Source organism: Haemorhous mexicanus, chromosome 7, assembly GCF_027477595.1.
Source record: "Haemorhous mexicanus isolate bHaeMex1 chromosome 7, bHaeMex1.pri, whole genome shotgun sequence".
Taxonomy (NCBI): Eukaryota; Metazoa; Chordata; class Aves; order Passeriformes; family Fringillidae; genus Haemorhous; species Haemorhous mexicanus.
In genome coordinates, this window is record NC_082347.1 from 41,753,849 (window position 1) to 41,778,924 (window position 25,076).

Sequence of the window (25,076 nt, forward strand, 5' to 3'; positions counted from 1 at the left end):
CCCGGCCGGCCCGGGAACACCTGACACAGGGAGAACACGTGACACGGGAAGGGCACGTGACACGGGAGAGATCCCTGAGGCGGGGAGGGCACGTGACGCGGGCGGGCCACGTGAGGCGGGAGGAAGCGCGTGACCAGGGCGGACGCACGTGACCCGCTGGTGCCGCCACGTGACCGCCGGGTGCCGCCACGTGACCGCCGGCCACACCACGTGTCCCTCGCTGGGCCCGGCCATGGCGGGCGCGGTGGCGGCCGCGGGCTCCGTGGAGCAGTTCCAGAAGCTGCTGCAGCGCCCGGACCGGTGAGGGGATACCGGGGCAAGGAGGGAGGGGCTGGTCCCGTTCCTGTGTCCCTTACCGGGGCTCCCGTCCCGCCGTGCCGCCTCTCAGTCTCCTCCATGGGGGCCATGTCCGCCTCCCGTCCCTCGGTGCCATCCGTTGGGGCCGTACCGGTGTCACCTCCGTGGGTGCCAGCCCGGGTTCCCCATCCCGCTGTCCCCTCCCTGGGTCCCGTCCCTCGGTGCCGTCCCGCTGTCCCCTCTCTGGGTCCCGTCCCTCGGTGCCATCCCGCTGTCCCCTCCCTGGGTCCCGTCCCTCGGTGCCATCCCGCTGTCCCCTCCCTGGGTCCCGTCCCTCGGTGCCATCCCGCTGTCCCCTCCCTGGGTCCCGTCCCTCGGTGCCATCCCGCTGTCCCCTCCCTGGGTCCCGTCCCTCGGTGCCATCCCGCTGTCCCGTCCCGGGTCCCCGCAGCACCGCTCGGGAGGGGCCTGTGGTGCCTCAGCGCTCCCTGAAACCTACGAGGGGAAGATAAAAAACCCAAAATGGAGACAAACCGAGCTCGGCTTTGCTGGGCCTCTGCCAGCCCCGCGTTCCCCGGGCTCACCAGCCGGAGGTACCACCTACAGCAGCTCCTGCCGCAGGGAATTTGGGGCCAAATTGGGCGAATCGCTGGAAAACCCCAAAAACCAGAGCTGCCCTGGGAACTGGGATTGTCCTCCAGCCGTGGGAGTGTCACCAAAACCACCGGGACACTTCAGTGGCATTGCAGTGGGAAGAGCAGTGACACTTCAGTGGGAAGAGCAGTGGCATTGCAGTGGGAACAGCAGTGACATTTCAATGGGAACAGCAGTGGCACAGCACTGGGAACAGCAGTGGCACTTCAGTGGGAACAGCAGTGGGAACAGCAGTGACATTTCAATGGGAACAGCAGTGGCATTGCAGTGGGAACAGCAGTGGCATTTCAATGGGAACCACATTTGGGTGTTCATTGCTACAGAAGTGGCTCTGAATTATCCATCTCCCACCCAGGGTCTCATTAATCTGGTTTTGTGCTCGATGATTAATGACAGGGCTCTGCTTTTCCTGCAAGCCCAGCCTGGTCTGGGACCTTGCAGTGTCCCAGGGTGCTCCCTGCCCTGTCCTGAGCAATCCCAGTGGTTTTGTTCCAGCTTGCCATGTATGTGTTTAGCTGTGGGAGGGAAGAGCTGCAGTAAGCACCTCTGTAATTGCAGATTTACAGTGATTAAAAGTGGGGGGGGAATACCAGCATCAGTTCTGAGAGACAGCCAGAGGAAATGCTGTTAGAGAGTGGTTCTGGGAGAAAGGAACAGAATTTCTTCCTGACTTGCTGCAGGACTTCCACTTTCCCTCCTGGAATTGTCCTTCAGCTGGGTTGTTTTGTAGGGACATTGCAGAAGAAACTCATGTGCCCAAAGGAAAATGGCTTCAGGAACAAACACAATATTTTAAGGTTATTTGAAAACACTCACCACTAATTTTCTCATGGCCTTTGTCACAGAACATTGTTCAGTTTTCTCTCTAAAGGAATTTATTATTTTATCCATGTTCTTGGATCCAAGATGAGCTGATAACTGATAACTCTTCCTCTGCTTCCTTTGAAAACAGCAATTATAATTACATGTTAATTTCAGAGGATTTCTTGTTTCAGAAAATTAACATTTCTTGCATCAAGTTATCAGTAAGTTTGTGTTGTAAAATGAATGTAAATTTTGATATTTAAAGAGAAAATTGGGGATTTGTCATAACCTTTTTGTCCCTGCCCTGTTTAATAGCAGAACTTGTTTTTCTTTAACCTTGACTGAACACAGGTAACACTTTGTTTAGAGTTACTTAAGTGCTTCATTTTGCTAAGTCTTTATTTTTTATCTCTCTTGATGTTTTCAAGTACTGTGTTTTTTTAAGGTGACATTGAAGTGTCAGAGAGCAGTTCAGTTGCAAAATCTAAATTGTTCTGTGAATGAATTAAAAAAAAAAAAAAACAAACAAAACCCCTAGTGCAAATGAATTTAAAATATGTTCTTCCTGAAGATAAAAATGAATATGTTTCAGGTGGATGTTGGTAAAGGAGGAGCAGGCTCTGGTGGGATGAGGATGAAGTAATCCTGTGATGATTTGTCCTGAGGTCCATCCCTGTGGCCAGGTGTGTCCTGCCGTGGGCACAGACTTAAACTGAGGACTTGGAGGGAAAAGAAAAGTTGTTCTGTTGTTTTTCTGACAGGATTTTGTAGAGTTTCACTGGAAAATCAAGTTTGTGAAAGCATCCAGGGTGTGTGATCAGGTCAGAGGAACTGCTCCAGCAGGGACCTTGTGCTGCCCATGCAGCTGCTACAAGTTACAATGAATTTCCATTACTGAGGGATAAAAGACAGGAAGTGGCTGCTGTGGGATGGGTGTCTTGATTTCTCTATTTTTCTAAGTAAATGAATACTAGTACATTGTATCTTTAACTCCTTATTCCCACTCTCTGCTGGGTTTGACCTCTGCAAAGATGGAGAGCAGAACTGAGAATTCCAACATCTTGTCACTGCTGTCGTCCCAGGGAGCTGGTACCCAGTGGGATGGGATTTCTGCTCACACCTTTCCATGCTGTGTAGAACCAATCCCAAACACCCCAGCAAACCTGCAATAAGAGGTTGGAGCTAAGGAAAGCAGAAAAATGACATTGCAGTGAGACAGGTTTGGTACTGCTTGGCCCCAGCACTGCTGCCTGGGCTCGGAATGTTCCCTGGGAAAGGAAAACTCCTGGGTGTGCTTTAAAGGGTTTTTTAATCTCAGGTGATGCCTCAGGTTTGGCTTTTCTATATTTCACATTCTGTGCTGCTTTAGTGGGTGGGTCTGAGCTTCACATCAGGGCATGGTGAGCTCTGAGCACAGAGCAGGGAGACAAAACAATTCCTGCTCCAGCTGGGCACCAAGGACAAATGAGCCAAATCCCAGCCCAGGAGCACAAACCCCGTGGGCTGGAGAGAGAAAAACAAGCAGGGTGGGAGTGCCTGGGCTAAAGCTGGGCTGGGACAATGAACTGCAAGGTGCAAATGGAGCAGAGCTGATCCCAGGGAGAGACCCCGTGCCCGGCCGTGCATTTTGGGGCCATTTTGGGTCATCTTGGGTGCAGCCCTGGCTGGGCTCTGGTGCTGCCCAAGGTGCATCCATGGAGGAGATCCTTGGAATCAATCCCTGCTTTGTTCTGGAACTCTGCCCAGCCCCTGCTCTGGGTCAGCCCTCTCAAGGCCTCACAGGCAGGTGGGAGGGGATTTATGGGGTTTTATGGAGTGCCCATCCCTGGAGGTGGCACTCCGGGCTCTGGGGACAAGGTGGGTGTCGGGCCCCTGGGTGGTGATGCTGGAGGCCTCTCCCAGGCTCAGGGGTTCCACGATCCAGGTGTTTTTGGCAGCTGTCCCCAGGAATGCTGTTTGTCCCCAGGTCCCTGGTGGTGGTGCACTTCTGGGCGCCGTGGGCTCCGCAGTGCGCGCAGATGAACGAGGTGATGGCAGCGCTGGCACGGGAGCACAGCCAGGTCACCTTCGTGCAGGTGAGGCCAGGGCAGCTCCTGGAGCCAGGACAGCGCTGGGGGAGGGAAATGGTTCCTCTTGGGTGCTGTCAGGGATGGCTCAGACAGGGAATTCTGGAATGCCTTGGGTGGGAAGGGACCCCAAAGCCATCCAGTGTTATCCCAGGAGTGCTGCTGCCATCAGGGATGGCTCAGGGAATCCTGGAATGCTTTGGGTGGGGAGGGACCTCAGAGCCATCCAGTGTTATCCCAGGAGTGCTGCTGCCATCAGGGATGGCTCAGGGAATCATGGAATGCCTTGGGTGGGGAGGGACCTTAAAGCCCATCCAGTGTTATCCCAGGAGTGCTGCTGCTGTCAGGGATGGCTCAGGGAATCCTGGAACGCTTTGGGTGGGGAGGGACCTCAGAGCCATCCAGTGTTATCCCAGAGGTGCTGCTGCCATCAGGGATGGGTCAGGGAATCCTGGAATGATTTGGGTGGGGAGGGACCTCAGAGCCATCCAGTTTTATCCCAGAGGTGCTGCTGCTGTCAGGGATGGCTCAGACAGGGAATCCTGGAATGATTTGGGTAGGAAGGGACCCCAAAGCCATCCAGTGTTATCCCAGAGGTGCTGCTGCTGTCAGGGATGGCTCAGACAGGGAATCCTGGAATGCCTTGGGTGGGAAGGGACCCCAAAGCCATCCAGTGTTATCCCAGAGGTGCTGCTGCCATCAGGGATGGCTCAGACAGGGAATCATGGAATGATCTGGGTGGGGAGGGACCCCAAAGCCATCCAGTGTTATCCCAGAGGTGCTGCTGCCATCAGGGATGGCTCAGACAGGGAATCCTGGAATGCCTTGGGTGGGAAGGGACCCCAAAGCCATCCAGTGTTATCCCAGAGGTGCTGCTGCCATCAGGGATAGCTCAAACAGGGAATCCTGGAATGATTTTGGTGGGAAGGGACCTCAAAGCCCATCCAGTGTTATCCCAGAGGTGCTGCTGCTGTCAGGGATGGCTCAGGGAATCCTGGAATGCCTTGGGTGGGAAGGGACCTCAAAGCCATCCAGTGTTATCCCAGGAGTGCTGCTGCTGTCAGGGATGGCTCAGACAGGGAATCCTGGAATGCCTTGGGTGGGAAGGGACCCCAAAGCCATCCAGTGTTATCCCAGAGGTGCTGCTGCTGTCAGGGATGGCTCAGGGAATCCTGGAATGATTTGGGTGGGGAGGGACCTCAAAGCCCATCCAGTGCCACCCCTGCCATGACATCTTCCACTGTCCCAGGGTGTCCAGCCTTGGGGATGTTCCTGGTTAAGGGATCTCAGGATTCCCAGAGGGTTCCTGTGGCACTGAAACAACCCTTCAGGAAGGTGTGTTCAGCCCCTGCAAGGTTGTCACTCTGCTTTGTGAGACCCTCTGCACATCCCACTGGGATCCAGGGGAAGGAGAAGGGAATTCCCTTCATCCACCTGCTGTTGGTTTTAAACCAAATTTCTCTGGTTAATGAGGCACTTGTGGCATGATGAGGGCAGGGAGCAGTGGAGCAGCCAGCTGTGTGTGAGGATTCTAATGTGATTTTTACAGCCTTTAGGATGTGTGTGTGGGTTTACTTAATGATTCCTCTCAGCTGGTATTTGTAAAACAGGTCAGAATTATTTTAATGGTATTTTATGACTTAGAGCTTCAAAAGATTGATTTTCAACATATTGCAGATTCAAGATGCTTACATTTATCTAGAGTTTAGTAGCTTTTACTCAGCCCAGCAAAGTCTGAAATCTCTCAGTTGCCTTTTTATTATTCCTATATTATTTATTTATGACCTTTATTATTCAGCTGTAATTTATATTTTGATAACGAGGTTCCAAAGTCATCCAGGGCTGTGAAACCAAGGTAGTGGCACATCCTTTCCCCAACTTCCCTCCTCCCAGCAATTTTAATATTACTGGTGTTCTTGCTTAGAGGAAATAAGCTGATGAAAATTCTTGGGTGAATTTTACTGATCCACTTTGGAGGGAGGAGCTCCTCCAGAGGAATAGATTTGATTTTGGCAGTTCTTGGTGGGATTTTTGTGTTCCAGGATATCCAGCCTGCCTTTGAATTGGCAAGCACCTGTTACCTCCTGGGATGTTTGGTTGAAATGAGTGTGTTCATATCCCAAAGCACTCACAAACAACATTCTGGGAAGCTGTGCCAGTGAGAGCAAGTTCCTGAAATATGAAATGAAATCTGTTCTGTGGAACATAAACATCCAAGCAGGAAATTTTACTGGGAAAGAAAATTGAGTATTAGCGGTGGAAGTCATCATTTGCCCCTGGAAAAAGAATCAATAATTGGAATTACCTATTCTCTTTCAATTATGTATAAGCTCTCAGTTCAGTTTCAGGGGGATGTAAGCTTTCATTTTCTAGCTGTAGTTTTCCAGTTGATTCTGCTGGAGTGGTGATTTGCAGGAGGAGGCTGGGGCTCACTTCTGATGCTCCTGCTTTGCCTCTCTAATCAGTGGGTTCATTAGGAGTCTGTGTAGTTGGAGCTGCTCAAAATCTGAGCCAGTGAAGATAAATTTTCATAGCAAATCCCTCTGTGCTGGAAGTGGGAGCAGTAATCCCAGGCTGGGCACTCAGCAGCCTTGCAGGAGTTAAAAATCAAGTGAAAAATCACCATCAGCTGAAGGAGCAGCTCCTTTGCCCTCCTGATTGCAGGGGGCTGCAGATGTCAGGGGGGATGCAGAGCCCCCAGAGGGGCACAGGGACACCTCTGTGGTGGTGACATCACTGGGGACAGTGATTTATGGCTTCCAATATAGCAGGAGCTGCACAGCATGGAGAATTTACAAGGTCAGGAGTGCACCAAAAATTTTATTCGCAGCCTCCGGGCATCTTTTGAAATGTGCAACAAAATAAAAACCTCTGAACCTGTTTTGACACCGTGGAGGTTCAGCGGGTGCCATGCAGCCCAGAGAGTCTCATTTAAATGCAAATGTCTCCCAGACTTCAGCAGCAGATCCTGCTTAAATGTATAAAATGCCAGGGAGAACATTCCAGGATTGACACTCTCAGTGAAACTTTAAAGAAGATTATGAAAATAATCCAGTTTTTTTTTTTGGTTTGGTTTTTAGCTGGAAGCTGAGGCTGTGCCTGAAGTGTCTGAAAAATATGGAATTAGTTCTGTTCCAACGTTCTTGTTCTTTAAGGTAAGAGGAAATGGATTTAAGAGGAAATGAATTTAAGAAAAGTGGATTTAAGAGAAAATAGAATCCATGTGGATTCTTAATACTTATACTTTTGTAATACTCTACCAGAACCTTAGGAGCTTTCTCAGTGAGGAAACACCTCTGTAACTGATTGAAGTCTATCTAGTGGAACCTAAAAATGGAAATAGACATGGTTTTTGCACTTTAAGTGGGATAGTTCAGGGCTTCCTTAAATGCTTTGGGATTCTTACATAGTTTTTATTTCAGTTGTTGTACTTGGGTCAAAAAAATTTACAGCAATATTTCTTTGTGTTGTAGCTGGGGAAAAGACCCAAGTCAATATGGTAATAACAGAAATAACAATTCTGTTTGGGTGCTATTTGCCTGTGATGATAAAATGGATAATATTTTCTTCAGTAAGTATTTCTAGAGGCAAACTTGGTGCTGTTACTGATGCCTCGGAGTGGCTGCCCAGAGCAGAGGCTAGACAAGGTTGAGAGGATAAAGTGGGCATTTATTAAAGGCCTTCAGTAGGTGCACCTTGGGCACTCAGAGCCTCCCAGAGGATGGACCATGGTCACAGGTTTTCCAGGCAGATATGAGTTTGGTCTGTTACATATCAGGGGTTAATCCTCCAGGTCACCTTCAGGTGATGAAGTTATTTACCCTCATTTTGCTCCTTCCCAATTCACTTTTGTTGATACTTTTCAGGGCCTGATGCTGTAGGGTGTTCTTAAGCTTCAGGCCTGGAGGAATTGTTTAGGCTGACCAAAATGTGAGGGCTGTAGCTCACACTATGTATGGAGTTCAGAGTTAGCATCTGAAAAAGAGAAAGGATCTGAAAAACAGGCTAAAATCCTTCAGGCATCATTACCACCAGAAAGGCACAAGCCTGGCAGTACAGCCCCTCTCTGGAAAGCCAGGCTTGGCTGGCTGTGTGTGCTGTGCTTTAGCCCACCCTGGCCTGAAGGCTGTGTGTGCTGTGTTTCTGCCCTGCCCTGTGCTGTGTTTCTGCCCTGCCCCGTGCCCCGTGTTTCCCTGCCCTGTGTTCTGTGTTTGTCCCCCTGCCCCGTGCTGTGTTTGTCCCCCTGCCCTGTGTTCTGCGTTTGTCCCCCTGCCCCGTGCCGTGTTTCCCTGCCCTGCCCCGTGCCCTGTGTTTCCCTGCCCCGTGCCGTGTTTCCCTGCCCCGTGCCGTGTTTCCCTGCCCTGTGTTTCCCTGCCCTGCCCCGTGTTTCCCTGCCCCGTGCCCCGTGTTTTCCTGCCCCGTGCCCCGTGTTTCCCTGCCCCGTGCCCCGTGTTTCCCTGCCCCGTGCCCTGTGTTTCCCTGCCCTGCCCTGTGTTTCCCTGCCCTGCAGTGTGCCATGTTTCCCTGCCCTGCAGTGTGCTTGTCCCCACAGAACTCACAGAAGGTGGACCGCCTGGACGGCGCGCACGCCCCGGAGCTGACGCAGAAGGTGCAGCGGCACGCGGCGGGCACGGCGGGCACGGCGGGCACGGCCGGCCCCGGGGGCGCTGCCCCGGCCCAGGAGCAGCTGCACGCCCGCCTCAGGGGGCTCATCAACGCTGCCCCCTGCATGCTCTTCATGAAGGGCTCCCCCAAGGAGCCCCGCTGCGGTGAGTCAGCCTGCCTGGCATCCCTCCCTGGCACGGCAGGCTGGGCTGGGCACAGCTGGGAGCCAGGGTGGGCACGGCTGGGAGCCAGGGTCAGAGCCAGGGTGGGCACGGCTGTGGGCCAGGGTCAGAGCCAGGCTGGGCACGGCTGTGGGCCAGGGTCAGAGCCAGGGTGGGCATGGCTGGGAGCCAGGGTCAGAGCCAGGGTGGGCATGGCTGTGGGCCAGGGTCAGAGCCAGGCTGGGCACGGCTGGGAGCCAGGGTCAGAGCCAGGGTGGGCATGGCTGGGAGCCAGGGTCAGAGCCAGGGTGGGCACGGCTGGGAGCCAGGGTGGGCACAGCTGGGAGCCAGGGTGGGCACGGCTGGGAGCCAGGGTCAGGGCCAGGGTGGGCACGGCTGGGAGCCAGGGTCAGGGCCAGGCTGGGCACAGCTGGGAGCCAGGGTCAGGGCCAGGGTGGGCACGGCTCTGGGCCAGGGTCAGAGCCAGGCTGGGCACGGCTGGGAGCCAGGGTCAGAGCCAGGGTGGGCATGGCTGGGAGCCAGGGTCAGAGCCAGGGTGGGCACAGCTGTGAGCCAGGCTGGGCACAGCTGTGAGCCAGGGTGGGCACAGCTGTGAGCCAGTCTCAGAGCCAGGCTGGGCACAGCTGTGAGCCAGGCTCAGAGCCAGGCTGGGCACAGCTGTGAGCCAGGCTGGGCACAGCTGTGAGCCAGGGTGAGCACAGCTGTGAGCCAGGCTCAGAACCAGGCTGGGCACAGCTGTGAGCCAGGCTCAGAGCCAGGCTGGGCACAGCTGGGAGCCAGGCTCAGAGCCAGGCTGGGCACAGCTGTGCTGAGTTGCCAGGGCATTCCATGGCAGGCTTCAGCAGGCAGATGGTGGAGATCCTGCAGAAGCACGGCGTGGCCTTCAGCAGCTTCGACATCTTCTCTGACGAGGAGGTGCGCCAGGGCCTCAAAGCCTTCTCCAACTGGCCAACCTACCCCCAGCTCTACGTCAAGGGGGAGCTCATCGGGGGCCTGGACATCGTCAAGGTGCCCATCTCAATCTCTCTCCTCTTTGGCTTGCCAGAAATGTCGTTGTCGTGCTTTTTCCACCTCATTTTTGGTTTTTTCCCCCAATTTCCTCAGGAGCTCGAGGCATCAGGAGAGCTGGACACGATCTGCCCAAAGGGCCAGAAGCTGGAGGAGAGGTGGGGGAATTGTAACAAATTTTGAGGGATTTTCTATGCTCATACAGGGGAAACCCTCTGTGAATTCCTGCTCTATCAGGAGTGCCTGGAGAATGTATTTACTTGCAGAATTCTTGCAGTTTTTCATTGTCTTTTGGGGTTTGTGCATTTAAGTCCAAGAATCTTTACTTACATTCTTGCAACAAGCAGAAATTAAACCACAAATATATCTGTTGATGTATTTATATATCTATTTATATATCTCTATATATCTATTTACCCATTTATATATCTATATCTATTTATATATCTATATATATCTATATATTTATAAATATGCCTTTCTATATTTATATATATATTTCTAAACATCTATTTTTATATATTTCTGCATCTATTTATATGTTTATAAATATATCTGTATTTCTAGATTTCTATTTATACATCTATAGATATCTGCATATATATTTATATATCTATATATTTCTAATTATGTATTTATATATCTGTAGCTATATAGATACAGATTCTTTCTTGTCTCTCTTTAGCAATTTATTCTTTAAAAATAACTGGGAAAAGAATCTTTTTAAGCCTTTTCCACCTTTATTTGCCACAGATTTCCCAACTCTGGTTGGGAAAAATGGAGTTTTTGTTGGAGGGAATCCCTCACTGGAGGGAATCCCTATCTGGTTCTTCTCCCTGCTCAGTGCAGGGCAGAAATAGTTTATAAATCCCATGTAAAAGTGGTGATAAATAATAATCCCACCATTGTTAATTCTAGGGATTTATTAATCCCTTCCAAATTTGCCTCAAGCCTTGGGTTACTTTACTTTGAAATTGTTTGACTGAGGCCACAAACCCCAATTAATGCTTTTGGCAGAGATTTAATTGGAGATAAAGATGAGATGAGCTTATCTTTAAAAACTTTTTTTGGTGGCCTTTAAAATTTTAAAGCCTTTTAGCCCCCTCGTGTGCTTTTTAAGGAGTTGGTTAAGACATTAAACATTTCTGGCCAGTTGTTGATGGGAGTTTGCAGATTGCACCAGCAGTAACCCCATTTACACAGGATTGTTTTACTTGGCACAAACTTTAGAGGGAAAGAAGGGAATGGGAAACGTCCTCTGCTTCCCAAAGGGTTTTAAGGTTCCCTTAAGGTTTTTTTTAGGCTAAGGTTGTCCATGGGATGTGTTTTGAGGAGCAGCAGCAGCTCTGGGGAGGTTTTAGTGCCATTTTTCACCAGCTGCTCCCCAGTTCCTGCTGGGGCTGCATTCCCATCCCAGGGTGGAGCTCTTGCAGATTTCCCAGTTGGAGTTTTCATTCCCACTTCTGCATTTTCTTTGGGCTGCTAACCAAGGTATTCCGTGTCTTTTTCCAGGCTTAAATCCTTGATAAACAAAGCTCCTGTGATGCTCTTCATGAAGGGAAACAAGCAGGTAACGTGGAGTGTTCCAGAAAATCCTGAATTTTCACCTTGTTCTTCCTTAATTCTAATCAGTGCTGCTGCAAAAGTTGTTTGTCTTTTTATTTGGTGCTTCTCTAAACCATGGAACAGCCCTGGTTTCTATTATTGCTGAATATTAACTATTAGATATTTCTATTAACATCTATTAATATATTAATAGAAATATCAAATGCCTAGATATTATAATAGATATATCTGATATCTTAGATCTCTTATATAATAGATATCTATAATACCTATTAATATCTAAAAATTGCTGTGTGGTTTTTGTCTTCATGTGAAGAGTTTGCAGTGGATATGAATTATTAATTCATTATAATTCCGACTCTAATGAATTTAATTACAGTTAAATTAATTATAATTCAATTAATTCTAATGATAATAAATATAGCAAGTTGCTGTTCTTGTTTGTTATAGTTTATTATGGTGAATCCAGGGCAGTGATGCCTCAAAATGCAGCAGATTTATTCCATAAACCCCTAAAAATCAGGAGATAAAGGATGGAAGAGGGATTAGGGAGTGGCTCATCCAGCAAAAAATTGGGAATTGCTGCAGTGCAATTCCCAATTCCATGGATTAAAAAAAGCAGAGACATTTAATGTCTGTATTTTATATTTTAGATGGCAAAATGTGGCTTCAGCAAGCAAATCCTAGAAATCATGAATGACACTGGGTAGGTAACGGGGTTTGAGTCTGGGGGGCAGTTTTGGGGTAAAAACTGCATTTTATGGAAGATACAGTGGAAAATATGAGTGGGATTATTCCTCAGATCTAAGGTTTTATTTTTCAAGAGGATTTCAAGCAGTTGAAGGGTTTCCTGAGAATTTTAATGAGGCTTTTTGAGATCATTGAGGAGTTTTTTTGAGAATTTTGAGGTTTTTTTGAAGATTTTGAGTATTTTTTCCAGATTTTGGGGTTTCTCTGAGAGAATTTTCAGGGTTTTTTTCTGGGAATTTTGAGGACTTCTTGTGAGAATTTTAAGAGGTTTTGAAAATTTTTAGGGTTTTTAAAAAACCTTGAGGCTTTGAGAGTTTTGAGGGGTATTGAGGCTTTTGAAAAAAATCTTGAGTTTTTAGAACTTTGAGGGTTTTTTTTTAAGTTTTGAGGATTTTTTTGAGAACATTGAGGAGTTTTTGATAATTTTGAGGGGGTTTTGAGAACTTTGAGGGGTTTTTCCCAGCATTATATGGATTTTTAAAAACCTTGAGATTTTAGAAATTTTGGGTGTAATTTTTGCAGTTGTAATGAGAATTTTGAGGCATTTCTTTACAAATGTTGTGGGGTTTTGTTGCTTTTTGAGCATTTCTTCCCAGCTGCAGTGTGAATAACGTGAATATCCCATTTTTTCTGTGAATATTCCATTTTTTCTGTGAATATCCCATTTTTTTCCCTCTCCCCAGTGTGGATTACGAGACCTTTGACATCCTGGAGGACGAGGAGGTAACAGCAGCTACCCTTCCCTGGGGATCCATTCCCTGCTGCCTCTTCCAGGGCCAGCATTCCCAGTAATCCCTGTTTGATTCCCAGACTGGACCAGCATTCCCAGTAACCCTTGTTTGATTCCCAGACTGGGCCAGCATTCCCAGTAACCCCTGTTTGGTTCCCAGTTTGGACCAGCATTCCCAGTAACCCTTGTTTGATTCCCAGACTGGGCCAGCATTCCCAGTAACCCCTGTTTGATTCCCAGTTTGGATTTGGCCAGCATTCCCAGTAATCCCTGTTTGGTTCCCAGACTTGGCCAGCATTCCCAGTAACCCCTGTTTGGTTCCCAGTTTGGACCAGAATTCCCAGTAACCCCTGTTTGGTTCCCAGTTTGGACCAGCATTCCCAGTAACCCCTGTTTGGTTCCCAGTTTGGATTTGGCCAGCATTCCCAGTAACCCCTGTTTGATTCCCAGTTTGGACCAGCATTCCCAGTAACCCCTGTTTGATTCCCAGACCTGACCAGCATTCCCAGTAACCCCTGTTTGATTCCCAGACCTGACCAGCATTCCCAGTAACCCCTGTTTGATTCCCAGTTTGGATTTGGCCAGCATTCCCAGTAACCCCTGTTTGATTCCCAGTTTGGATTTGGCCAGCATTCCCAGTAACCCCTGTTTGATTCCCAGTTTGGATTTAGCCAGCATTCCCAGTAACCCCTGTTTGATTCCCAGTTTGGATTTAGCCAGCATTCCCAGTAACCCCTGTTTGATTCCCAGACTGGACCAGCATTCCCAGTAACCCCTGTTTGATTCCCAGTTTGGATTTGGCCAGCATTCCCAGTAACCCCTGTTTGATTCCCAGACTGGGCCAGCATTCCCAGTAACCCCTGTTTGGTTCCCAGTTTGGATTTAGCCAGCATTCCCAGTAACCCCTGTTTGGTTCCCAGACCTGGCCAGCATTCCCAGTAACCCCTGTTTTGATTCCCAGACTGGGCCAGCATTCCCAGTAACCCCTGTTTGATTCCCAGTTTGGATTTGGCCAGCATTCCCAGTAACCCCTGTTTGATTCCCAGACTTGGCCAGCATTCCCAGTAACCCCTGTTTGATTCCCAGTTTGGACCAGCATTCCCAGTAACCCCTGTTTGATTCCCAGTTTGGATTTGGCCAGCATTCCCAGTAACCCCTGTTTGATTCCCAGTTTGGATTTAGCCAGCATTCCCAGTAACCTCTGTTTGATTCCCAGACTGGGCCAGCATTCCCAGTAACCCCTGTTTGATTCCCAGTTTGGATTTGGCCAGCATTCCCAGTAACCCCTGTTTGATTCCCAGACTGGGCCAGCATTCCCAGTAACCCCTGTTTGATTCCCAGACTGGACCAGCATTCCCAGTAACTCCTGTTTGATTCCCAGACTTGGCCAGCATTCCCAGTAACCCCTGTTTGATTCCCAGACTGGACCAGCATTCCCAGTAACCCCTGTTTGATTCCCAGACTTGGCCAGCTTTCCCAGTAACCCCTGTTTGATTCCCAGTTTGGATTTGGCCAGCATTCCCAGTAACCCCTGTTTGATTCCCAGTTTGGATTTAACCAGCATTCCCAGTAACCCCTGTTTGGTTCCCAGACTGGGCCAGCATTCCCAGTAACCCCTGTTTGATTCCCAGACTGGGCCAGCATTCCCAGTAACCCCTGTTTGATTCCCAGTTTGGATTTGGCCAGCATTCCCAGTAACCCCTGTTTGATTCCCAGTTTGGATTTAGCCAGCATTCCCAGTAACCCCTGTTTGGTTCCCAGACTGGGCCAGCATTCCCAGTAACCCCTGTTTGATTCCCAGACTGGGCCAGCATTCCCAGTAACCCCTGTTTGATTCCCAGTTTGGATTTGGCCAGCATTCCCAGTAACCCCTGTTTGATTCCCAGACTGGGCCAGCATTCCCAGTAACCCCTGTTTGATTCCCAGACTGGACCAGCATTCCCAGTAACCCCTGTTTGATTCCCAGACTGGACCAGCATTCCCAGTAACCCCTGTTTGATTCCCAGTTTGGATTTGGCCAGCATTCCCAGTAACCCCTGTTTGATTCCCAGACTGGACCAGCATTCCCAGTAACCCCTGTTTGATTCCCAGACTGGATCAGCATTCCCAGTAACCCCTGTTTTGATTCCCAGTTTGGATTTGGCCAGCATTCCCAGTAACCCCTGTTTGATTCCCAGTTTGGATTTGGCCAGCATTCCCAGTAACCCCTGTTTGATTCCCAGTTTGGACCTGGCCAGCATTCCCAGTAACCCCTGTTTGATTCCCAGTTTGGACCAGCATTCCCAGTAACCCCTGTTTGGTTCCCAGTTTGGACCAGCATTCCCAGTAACCCCTGTTTGATTCCCAGACTGGGCCAGCATTCCCAGTAATCCCTGTTTGATTCCCAGTTTGGATTTAGCCAGCATTCCCAGTAACCCCTGTTTGGTTCCCAGTTTGGACCAGCATTCCCAGTAATCCCTGTTTGATTCCCAGTTTGGATTTAGCCAGCATTCCCAGTAACCCCTGTTTGATTCCCAGACTTGGCCAGCATTCCCAGTAACCCCTGTTTGATTCCCAGTTTGGATTTGGCCAGCATTCCCAGTAACCCCTGTTTGATTCCCAGACCTGGCCAGCATTCCCAGTAACCCCTGTTTGGTTCCCAGTTTGGACCAGCATTCCCAGTAACCCCTGTTTGGTTCCCAGTTTGGACCAGCATTCCCAGTAACCCCTGTTTGATTCCCAGTTTGGATTTAGCCAGCATTCCCAGTAACCCCTGTTTGATTCCCAGACTGGACCAGCATTCCCAGTAACCCCTGTTTGGTTCCCAGTTTGGATTTGGCCAGCATTCCCAGTAACCCCTGTTTGGTTCCCAGTTTGGACCAGCATTCCCAGTAACCCCTGTTTGATTCCCAGACTGGACCAGCATTCCCAGTAACCCCTGTTTGATTCCCAGTTTGGACCAGCATTCCCAGTAACCCCTGTTTGATTCCCAGACTGGACCAGCATTCCCAGTAACCCCTGTTTGATTCCCAGTTTGGATTTAACCAGCATTCCCAGTAACCCCTGTTTGATTCCCAGACTGGGCCAGCATTCCCAGTAAGCCCTGTTTGATTCCCAGACTGGGACAGCATTCCCAGTAACCCCTGTTTGGTTCCCAGACTGGACCAGCATTCCCAGTAACCCCTGTTTGATTCCCAGACTGGGCCAGCATTCCCAGTAACCCCTGTTTGATTCCCAGTTTGGATTTAGCCAGCATTCCCAGTAACCCCTGTTTGATTCCCAGTTTGGACCAGCATTCCCAGTAACCCCTGTTTGATTCCAGGTGCGCCAGGGGCTGAAATCCTTCTCCAACTGGCCCACCTACCCCCAGCTCTACGTCAAGGGCGAGCTGGTGGGGGGGCTGGACATTGTCAAGGTAGGAGCTGCTTTTATTTGCAGTAAAAACTCCATTTGTTGCATTTAAAAATTCCCTTTCTTGGAATTTTCCTGCCTGTCCCCACCGAATCCCTGCAGCCACCCCAGGATGCTTTTCCAGGGAAAGGAGCTTTAATTCTCCAGTGAATGACTGGAAAAAGCCAATTTTTACCCTTTTTTTTGCACTTTCCTTTTCCTTAATTTTGCTCCTGATGTTGGTTATTTTCCCCATGAAACATTTCTGGGAAAAAGGAAATTTTCTTGGAGTGGTTGGAGCAGCCCCAGAGTTCCCAAATCCTCCTGAGCCCATTCCTGGATGGTTCAGAGCCAGTTCCTCAGACTCCTGGGGATGCTCAATCAATAAATCCCATTTCATTCTAAAAATCCTGGGACTACTGAAATTACAGAGATTTGTTTGATTTATTTAAGAAGTGTGAGGGATTGCCTCAATTACATAGATTAATTTTATTTACAAAGATTAATTTTACTTCAATTACATAGATTGATTTTACTTCAATTACATAGATTGATTTTACTTCAATTACATAGATTAATTTTATTAATCTATATTAATGTTACTTAGTGTATATGGATTTTATTTGCAAAGATTAATTTTACTTCAATTGTATAGCTTTATTTTATTTATATAAAGTAACTTTACTTCAATTATATAGATTAATTTTACTCAAAGTATATAAATTTTTATTTATTTAACAAGTGTAGGGACTGCTTCAATTATTACATAAAATTATTATTTATATACTAATTTTATATAATAATTTCAATAATAAATTTATTTGTAGATACTATTTTTACCTAAATTCTGTAGATTAATTTTATTTATGTAGATTAACTTAAATTATATGGATTAATTCTATTTATATAGATTAATTTTACCTAAAGTATATCATTACTTCTGTTTATTTAACTGATGTAGGGATTGTTTTGATGATATAGATTAATTTTGCTTACATTATATAGATTAACCTATTTTATAGATTAATTTTATTTGTTTATTTGGCAAATGTGGGGATTAAATCAATGAAATTCATCTAGATAATTTAAGAAGTGTGGGGGCTTTTCCAGTGCTCAGGAAGAGAAGTCTTGGGCATTGGGAGATGCTGTAAAATCCTTTTTTCTGCTCTTTCTCTGTAATTTCTCCCTTTGCATCCTTGGCCTGTTTGGATTCATGGCTCATATGGTGGGTGGCTGCTGTCAGTGCCTTAAATTTCCTTTTTTCATGCAGCCTAGTGTGGAAGTACTGAAATGGAGCTGTTGGTTCCAAGGGGTGGGAGAAGAAGAACATTGCACGTTGTTCCAGGCGTGTCCTGGGGCAGCTGCCAGCCCTGAGGTGGGGATGTCAGTCCCCAGCAGGAGCAGGGCAGGCACCTCCGAGTCCTCAGGGCTTTCGTTTTCTCGAGTTTGTTTGATGGGTGGGAAAACAAAGCCCCTCTGGGGGAGGTGAATTCCTGCTGTGGGCTCTTGGAGAGTTCTGTGCCTGCAGTGCCTGCAGTGCCCCTGGCAGGAGATCAGGGACTCCAGCAGAGCTTCCAGGGTGTGCTTTGTCTTTTTCACTAAATACACCCAGACCAGAGTTTGAATCCTTTCTAAAGCCCATCCTTGGCCTGTTTGAATTCATGGCTCATATGGTGGGTGGCTGCTGTCAGTGCCTTAAATTTCCTTTTTTCATGTAGCCTAGTGTGGAAGTACTGAAATGGAGCTGTTGGTTCCAAGGGGTGGGAGAAGAAGAACATTCCAGGCGTGTTCCCAGGCGTGTCCTGGGGCAGCTGCCAGCCCTGAGGTGGGGATGTCAGTCCCCAGCAGGAGCAGGGCAGGCACCTCCGAGTCCTCAGGGCTTTCGTTTTCTCGAGTTTGTTTGATGGGTGGGAAAACAAAGCCCCTCTGGGGGAGGTGAATTCCTGCTGTGGGCTCTTGGAGAGTTCTGTGCCTGCAGTGCCTGGAGTGCCCCTGGCAGGAGATCAGGGACTCCAGCAGAGCTTCCAGGGTGTGGTTGTCCACGTCAGTGCTTTGTCTTTTTCACTAAATACACCCAGACCAGAGTTTGAATCCTTTCTAAAGCCCATCCTTGGCCTGTTTGGATTCATGGCTCGGATGGTGGGTGGCTGCTGTCAGTGCCTTAAATTTCCTTTTTTCATGCAGCCTAGTGTGGAAGTACTGAAATGGAGCTGTTGCTTCCAAGGGGTGGGAGAAGAAGAACATTCCAGGCGTGTTCCCAGGCGTGTCCTGGGGCAGCTGCCAGCCCTGAGGTGGGGATGTCAGTCCCCAGCAGGAGCAGGGCAGGCACCTCCGAGTCCTGAGGGCTTTCGTTTTCTCGAGTTTGTTTGATGGGTGGGAAAACAAAGCCCCTCTGGGGGAGGTGAATTCCTGCTGTGGGCTCTTGGAGAGTTCTGTGCCTGCAGTGCCTGGAGTGCCCCTGGCAGGAGATCAGGGACTCCAGCAGAGCTTCCAGGGTGTGGTTGTCCACCTCAGTGCTTTGTCTTTTTCACTAAATACACCCAGACCAGCGTTTGAATCCTTTCTAAAGCCCAGAGTGTTGCCCAGGAGGGGCCTCTGTGAGGCATGCCCTGCTGCCAGGGAGTGTTTCCTGCTGGGATCCCCTTGGGCCATCCCAACCCATCCAACTGCTGCCTTTGTGTCTTTCAGGAGCTGAAGGAAACTGGGGAGCTGCTGCCTGTGCTCAAGGGGGAGAATTGATGGGGAGGACATGAGAAATCCCTGGAACAGTTAGAGATTCTCCTGGAGAAACACACAGCTGCAGCCCTGAGGAGCATCAGGAGGGGAAGCAGACAGCAAATAAACAGAAATATTCTCTCTATGAAAAGGAGTTTCACTAGGGACACAAAAGGGTCAATTAAAATTTTCAGTGCTCCAGGATTTGTGGTGTTGGGGTTTCATTATTTGCACCCCTGTCCACCCCAGAATTATTTAAGGTGAAATTGGCACTTGCTGGTTTTGGGCTCAGCTCTCATTAGGGGAATGTTAACATGTTGAGCACCATCTTTTCCTGCCCCCATGAATTGTTTCCATGTCTAATGAACAAGAGAAACACTTTGGGAGCCTTGAGCCAGCACAGCTTTAGGGAGTTGTTGATGAGCAGCAGCTCTGTCCTCTGCAAACTCATTAAGTGGGCATGCTAATTGCTAATTTGGGGTGCTCAGTCACTGACGTGGGGTTTTGGGAAGGTTTCAGTGGTTTTGGAAGTGCTGCTGAACCCTCAGGTCTCAGGTTTCTGTGGCTGAGATGACCCCGAGGTGTTGGAAAGTCTCTTTTTCCCAGCCCCAGGACAGCAGAAGTTGGGATTCCCGGGCTCTGGCTCCCAGGGCTGGTTATTCTCTCTCACCCATCCCAGTCTCTCTCTGCCCTGCTGAGCTCTGCCCAGCAGGTCGGGCTGTGCCTCAGTCCCTGCCCTCGGGCTGCTGGTGGCTTTTTGTACTGAGAGCTGCCTGTGCTTCATTTACAGTGATTTCCCAATCCCTGTCACCTGTGTCAGACAGGCTGTCTGCTCTAAACCAGTCCAGCAGTGCCACCATCCCAGCAGGAGATGGAGGACAAGAAGGAGAAGGAGAAGAAGGACAGGACACACCCAGATTCCTCCATCCTGCCTCCTGATCCCCCACTCTAAACCCCCAAATTCTACTGTTTCACCCTGTGACAAATTCACTGTCATGCTACTCAAACCCTTGTGCCTTGTAACTCCTCCCTCAGAGTTGGGAATTGTTCCCATGGCTAAAATCCAAGGCACAGGTGGTTCTGACCCCATGCCAGGGTCTCTGAGCCCCTGGCAGGGTCTGGAATCACCCAGGGCAGCCAGAGGGATGTGCTGGCTCCTGACACCCAGGGATCCTCCAGGGCTGGGGAAAGGTTTCCTGGCTTTCTCCAGGGCTAGGGAAAGGTTTCCTGGCTTTCTCCAGGGCTGGGGAAAGGTTTCCTGGCTTTCTCCAGGGCTAGGGAAAGGTTTCCTGGCTGCTCCAGGGCTCCTGCTCTGCTGCACCCAGGGGATTTCGTTGGGCTCAGTCCCTGTTTCAGCACCTGAGCCTGGGTGAAGTCCAAGTCCCCAGATCCTGGCAGAAGTCTCTCCCTGCTGGGAGGGCCAGGACTGCCATTCCCAGGTGTGCCTGGAAAAGCTCCAGGTGAGCTGCAACCTTCAGGCAGCAGGGGAAGGCTTGGGGAGCAACTTTGGGGCTTTTTCCCTAAATCCTAAATATGATCCAAGTCTCAGACCTTGAACCTAATCTGGTGTTAAGCTTATCCCAACCTGGAGAAGGTTGGCTGCAGGGAAGCAGGTCCTTCCTTCCACGTGTTAGAGCATTCCTAGGGATGGATATTTAATTTTCTGGGATTAGTTTTAGTAATTGCTATCAAATATGTGTTATAACTTTAAACCCGATTTTAATTGCTTTTAAAAAATCCTTGTCATGAAAACAAGCCTTAATTAATCCTCTTAAGTGAATTGCAAATGCATTCAGGTAGTTGTCAGTAGGAAGAAAATAATTTATTACAGCAAAACGTAGCACCCCTGTGGTGAAATAAGGAGTTAGGAGCTTTAATTAAATACTAAATACCAAATGCTATTTAGTTTTCCTTCAGAATTCAGTGTAGTGGAATTTATTTGGGGTTTATGGAGTCCTGTTAATGGATTTATGGACGTGCAACAGAGCAGCAGGGAACAGCAGTTGGTTCCTGACAATTTGTGGTTTTATTTATTCCAGTTTGGGATATTGGGAAGGAATTGTTCCCTGGCACGGGGTGCCCAGAGCAGCCGTGGGTGCCTTGTTTGTGTTTCCCTCCTTATTTTGCAATATTTCCCTTGTTTGTCCCAACATTTCAGCTGGATTATTTTTTCCCTGCAATTTAATGTTGGGGTATTAGGAAAAAACCCCAAATATTCCTAAGGAAGATGTGCTACTAAATATCTTAAATAACTTCACCTGGCAGATAATTGTCACCTCTGTCACCTCCTCGGTGCTGGGATAAGAAATTCCTTCCAACCTCCATGAAATATTCCAGGTTTGAAAGGGAAGCATCAATACCTGGGATTTAAATTAAAAATGAACCTGGCTGCACGTGGACATTGATGGAGGGCTTCTGCCAGGCCCAGGAGAAATTGGTTAGTTCATGATTTTAATTAGGATGTATTTTATGGGGAAATCTGGGTTTGTTCATGATTTTAATAGGATGTATTTTATGGGGAAATCAGTGTTAGTTCATGATTTTAATTAGGATGTATTTTATGGGGAAATCAGTGTTAGTTCATGCTTTTAATTAGGGGGTGTTTCTTGGGGAGTAATCAGGATTTCATTTCATGGGGCTGAGACCACAGGGGAGCAAACAGGGACTTGTTTTTCCTTCAAGGTGTGGTTCCAGGGATCAGGTTCAGGTGAGATTTGGGGGACTTGAAGGACAGTCAGGGGACATGGGGTGAAAGGAGCTGGTTTTGGGTGAAAGGAGCTGGTTTGGGGGTGAAAGGAGCTGGTTTGGGTGAAAGGAGCAGGTTTGGGTGAAAGGATCAGGTTTGGGTGAAAGGAGCAGGTTTGGGTGAAAGGAGCTGTTTTTGGGGTGAAAGGAGCTGGTTTGGGGTGAAAGGAGCTGGTTTGGGGTGAAAGGAGCTGGTTTGGGTGAAAGGAGCTGGTTTAGGTGAAAGGAGCTGGTTTGGGGTGAAAGGAGCTGGTTTGGGTGAAAGGAGCTGGTTTTGGGGTGAAAGGAGCTGGTTTGGGTGAAAGGAGCTGGTTTTGGGTGAAAGGAGCTGGTTTGGGTGAAAGGAGCTGGTTTGGGGTGAAAGGAGCTGGTTTGGGGTGAAAGGAGCTGTTTTTGGGGTGAAAGGAGCTGGTTTTGGGGTGAAAGGAGCTGGTTTGGGGTTAAAGGAGCTGGTTTTGGGTTTAAAGGAGCTGGTTTAGGTGAAAGGAGCTGTTTTTGGGGTTAAAGGAGCTGGTTTTGGGTTAAAGGAGCTGGTTTTGGGTGAAAGGAGCTGGTTTGGGTGAAAGGAGCTGGTTTAGGTGAAAGGAGCTGGTTTTGGGGTGAAAGGAGCTGTTTTTGGGATTAAAGGAGCTGGTTTTGGGTTTAAAGGAGCTGGTTTTGGGGTGAAAGGAGCAGGTTTGGGGTGAAAGGAGCTGTTTTTGGGGTTAAGGGAGCTGGTTTTGCTCATGCTGTGTCTGCCCTCACCGCAGCGGTGTCCCAGCGCTGTGCCGGTGTCACTGGGGCCGGTCCCTGTCCCCTCCTGTCCCTATGATCCCCGGGGCCAGGGCAGCAGGATCCCTCCGAGCCGGGGAACCTCCTGCGAGTGAGCTGAAAAATTCGGGAGTGGGGACGGCGAGGTGTCAGCACAGCCCTGACCTTTCCTTTGTGGGAAACCTTAACCCCCCTGTCGGCCCGGGGACCCCAAATCCTCCTGCCATCCCGGAATTCCCCTTCTGCCATCCCGGGCTGGGGGCTGAGGGGCTCCTCCCGTGCCCCAAACTGAGCCCAAACCCTCATGGGGGTCCAGAGTGACCCCAAAACACCAAACCCAAACCCCAAACTGACCCCAAAACACCAAACCCAAACCCCAAACTGACCCCAAACCCTCATGGGGGTCCAGACTGACCCCAAAACACCAAACCCAAACCCCAAACTGAGCCCAAACCCTCATGGGGGTCCAGAGTGACCCCAAAACACCAAACCCAAACTGACCCCAAACCCTCATGGGGGTCCAGACTGACCCCAAAACACCAAACCCAAACCCCAAACTGAGCCCAAACCCTCATGGGGGTCCAGACTGACCCCAAAACACCAAACCCAAACCCCAAACTGACCCCAAACCCTCATGGGGGTCCAGACTGACCCCAAAACACCAAACCCAAACCCCAAACCCCACATGGGGGTCCAGACTGACCCCAAAACACCAAACCCAAACCCCAAACTGACCCCAAAACACCAAACCCAAACCCCAAACCCCACATGGGGGTCCAGACTGACCCCAAAACACCAAACCCAAACCCCAAACCCTCATGGGGGTCCCAGACTGACCCCAAAACACCAAACCCAAACCCCAAACTGACCCCAAACCCTCATGGGGGTCCAGACTGACCCCAAAACACCAAACCCAAACTGAGCCCAAACCCTCATGGGGGTCCAGACTGACCCCAAAACACCAAACCCAAACCCCAAACTGAGCCCAAACCCTCATGGGGGTCCAGACTGACCCCAAAACACCAAACCCAAACCCCAAACCCTCATGGGGGTCCAGACTGACCCCAAAACACCAAACCCAAACCCCAAACCCCACATGGGGGTCCAGACTGACCCCAAAACACCAAACCCAAACTGATCCCAAACCCTCATGGGGGTCCCAGACTGACCCCAAAACACCAAACCCAAACCCCAAACTGAGCCCAAACCCTCATGGGGGTCCAGACTGACCCCAAAACACCAAACCCAAACCCCAAACCCTCATGGGGGTCCAGACTGACCCCAAAACACCAAACCCAAACCCCAAACCCCACATGGGGGTCCAGACTGACCCCAAAACACCAAACCCAAACCCCAAACTGAGCCCAAACCCCACATGGGGGTCCAGACTGACCCCAAAACACCAAACCCAAACCCCAAACTGAGCCCAAACCCTCATGGGGGTCCCAGACTGACCCCAAAACACCAAACCCAAACTGACCCCAAACCCCACATGGGGGTCCCAGACTGACCCAGGCAGGACCCTCCGGGGAACCCTCCGGGCACAGGGACGGGACGGGGCTGGAGAGTCCGGGACGGGGGGAAAACCAATCCCGGGGATTTTCCTGGGGGCGGCAGCACCGGGCATGGCCACGGGGCGGTGCTGGGCACCGCGGAGCGCGGGAGAGAGGGAGAGAGGGATAACGGGATAACGGGATAGAGGGATAATGGGATAACGGGATAGAGGGATACCGGGATAGAGGGACAAAGGGATACCGGGATAGAGGGATAATGGGATAACGGGATAGAGGGATACCGGGAGAACGGGGCAGGGGATGCTGCTCCGGGATAATGGGATAGTGGGATAATGGGACAGGGGATGCTGCTCCGGGATAATGGGATAGTGGGATAATGGGACTGGGAATGTTGCGCTGGGATAATGGGATGGAAGGATAATGGGGCTGGGGATGCTGCCCCAGTATAGTGGGCTAGTGGGATAATGGGACTGGGGATGCTGCCCCGGGATAATGAGATAATGGGGCTGGGGATGCTGTCCCAGGATAATGGTAGAGTGGGATAATGGGGTAACGGCACTGGGAATGCTGTCCCGGGATAATGGTAGAGTGGGATAATGGGGTAATGGGGCTGGGGATGCTGTCCCGGGATAACGGGATAGTGGGATAATGGGGTAATGGGGCTGGGGATGCTGTCCCAGGATAACGGGATAGCGGCAGGGCACGGGAGCAGAGCTGGGGATGCCACAGCTCAGGATGGTGGGGGGTGATGGGGGACACGGGGCTGGGGATGCTGAGGGGGAGCTCGGGGGGATAACGGGGAGTAGGAGCTGGGAGAAGGAGGGAAATCAGGCTGGGAATGCTGCAGGGTGGGATAACGGGGCAGGGAATGCTGTGGGGTGGGATAACGGGGGAATAACGGGGCAGGGAATGCTGTGGGATGGGATAATGGGGGAATAACGGGGCAGGGAATGCTGTGGGGTGGGATAATGGGGAATAACGGGGCAGGGAATGCTGTGGGGTGGGATAATGGGGAATAACGGGGCAGGGAATGCTGTGGGGTGGGATAATGGGGAATAACGGGGCAGGGAGTGCTGTGGGGTGGGATAATGGGGGAATAACGGGGCAGGGAATGCTGTGGGGTGGGATAATGGGGGAATAACGGGGAGGGAATGCTGTGGGGTGGGATAATGGGGAATAACGGGGCAGGGAGTGCTGTGGGGTGGGATAATGGGGGAATAACGGGGAGGGAATGCTGTGGGGTGGGATAATGGGGAATAACGGGGCAGGGAATGCTGTGGGGTGGGATAATGGGGAATAACGGGGCAGGGAGTGCTGTGGG

The 25,076-nt window shown here is 49.9% G+C and overlaps 1 protein-coding gene across 1 annotated transcript; it reads left to right on the forward strand.

The window, feature by feature from the left end:
* The first annotated feature begins 139 nt into the window (after nt 1-139).
* GLRX3 (glutaredoxin 3) lies at nt 140-18,950 on the forward strand. The gene is made up of 11 exons (XM_059852250.1): nt 140-300; nt 3,722-3,830; nt 6,902-6,976; nt 8,374-8,590; nt 9,444-9,616; nt 9,713-9,774; nt 11,129-11,186; nt 11,836-11,888; nt 12,616-12,655; nt 15,964-16,056; nt 18,720-18,950. The coding sequence occupies exons 1-11, from the start codon at nt 233-235 to the stop codon at nt 18,768-18,770; spliced, it is 999 nt and encodes a 332-aa protein (XP_059708233.1). The 5' UTR covers nt 140-232; the 3' UTR covers nt 18,771-18,950.
* The last annotated feature ends 6,126 nt before the right edge of the window (nt 18,951-25,076 follow it).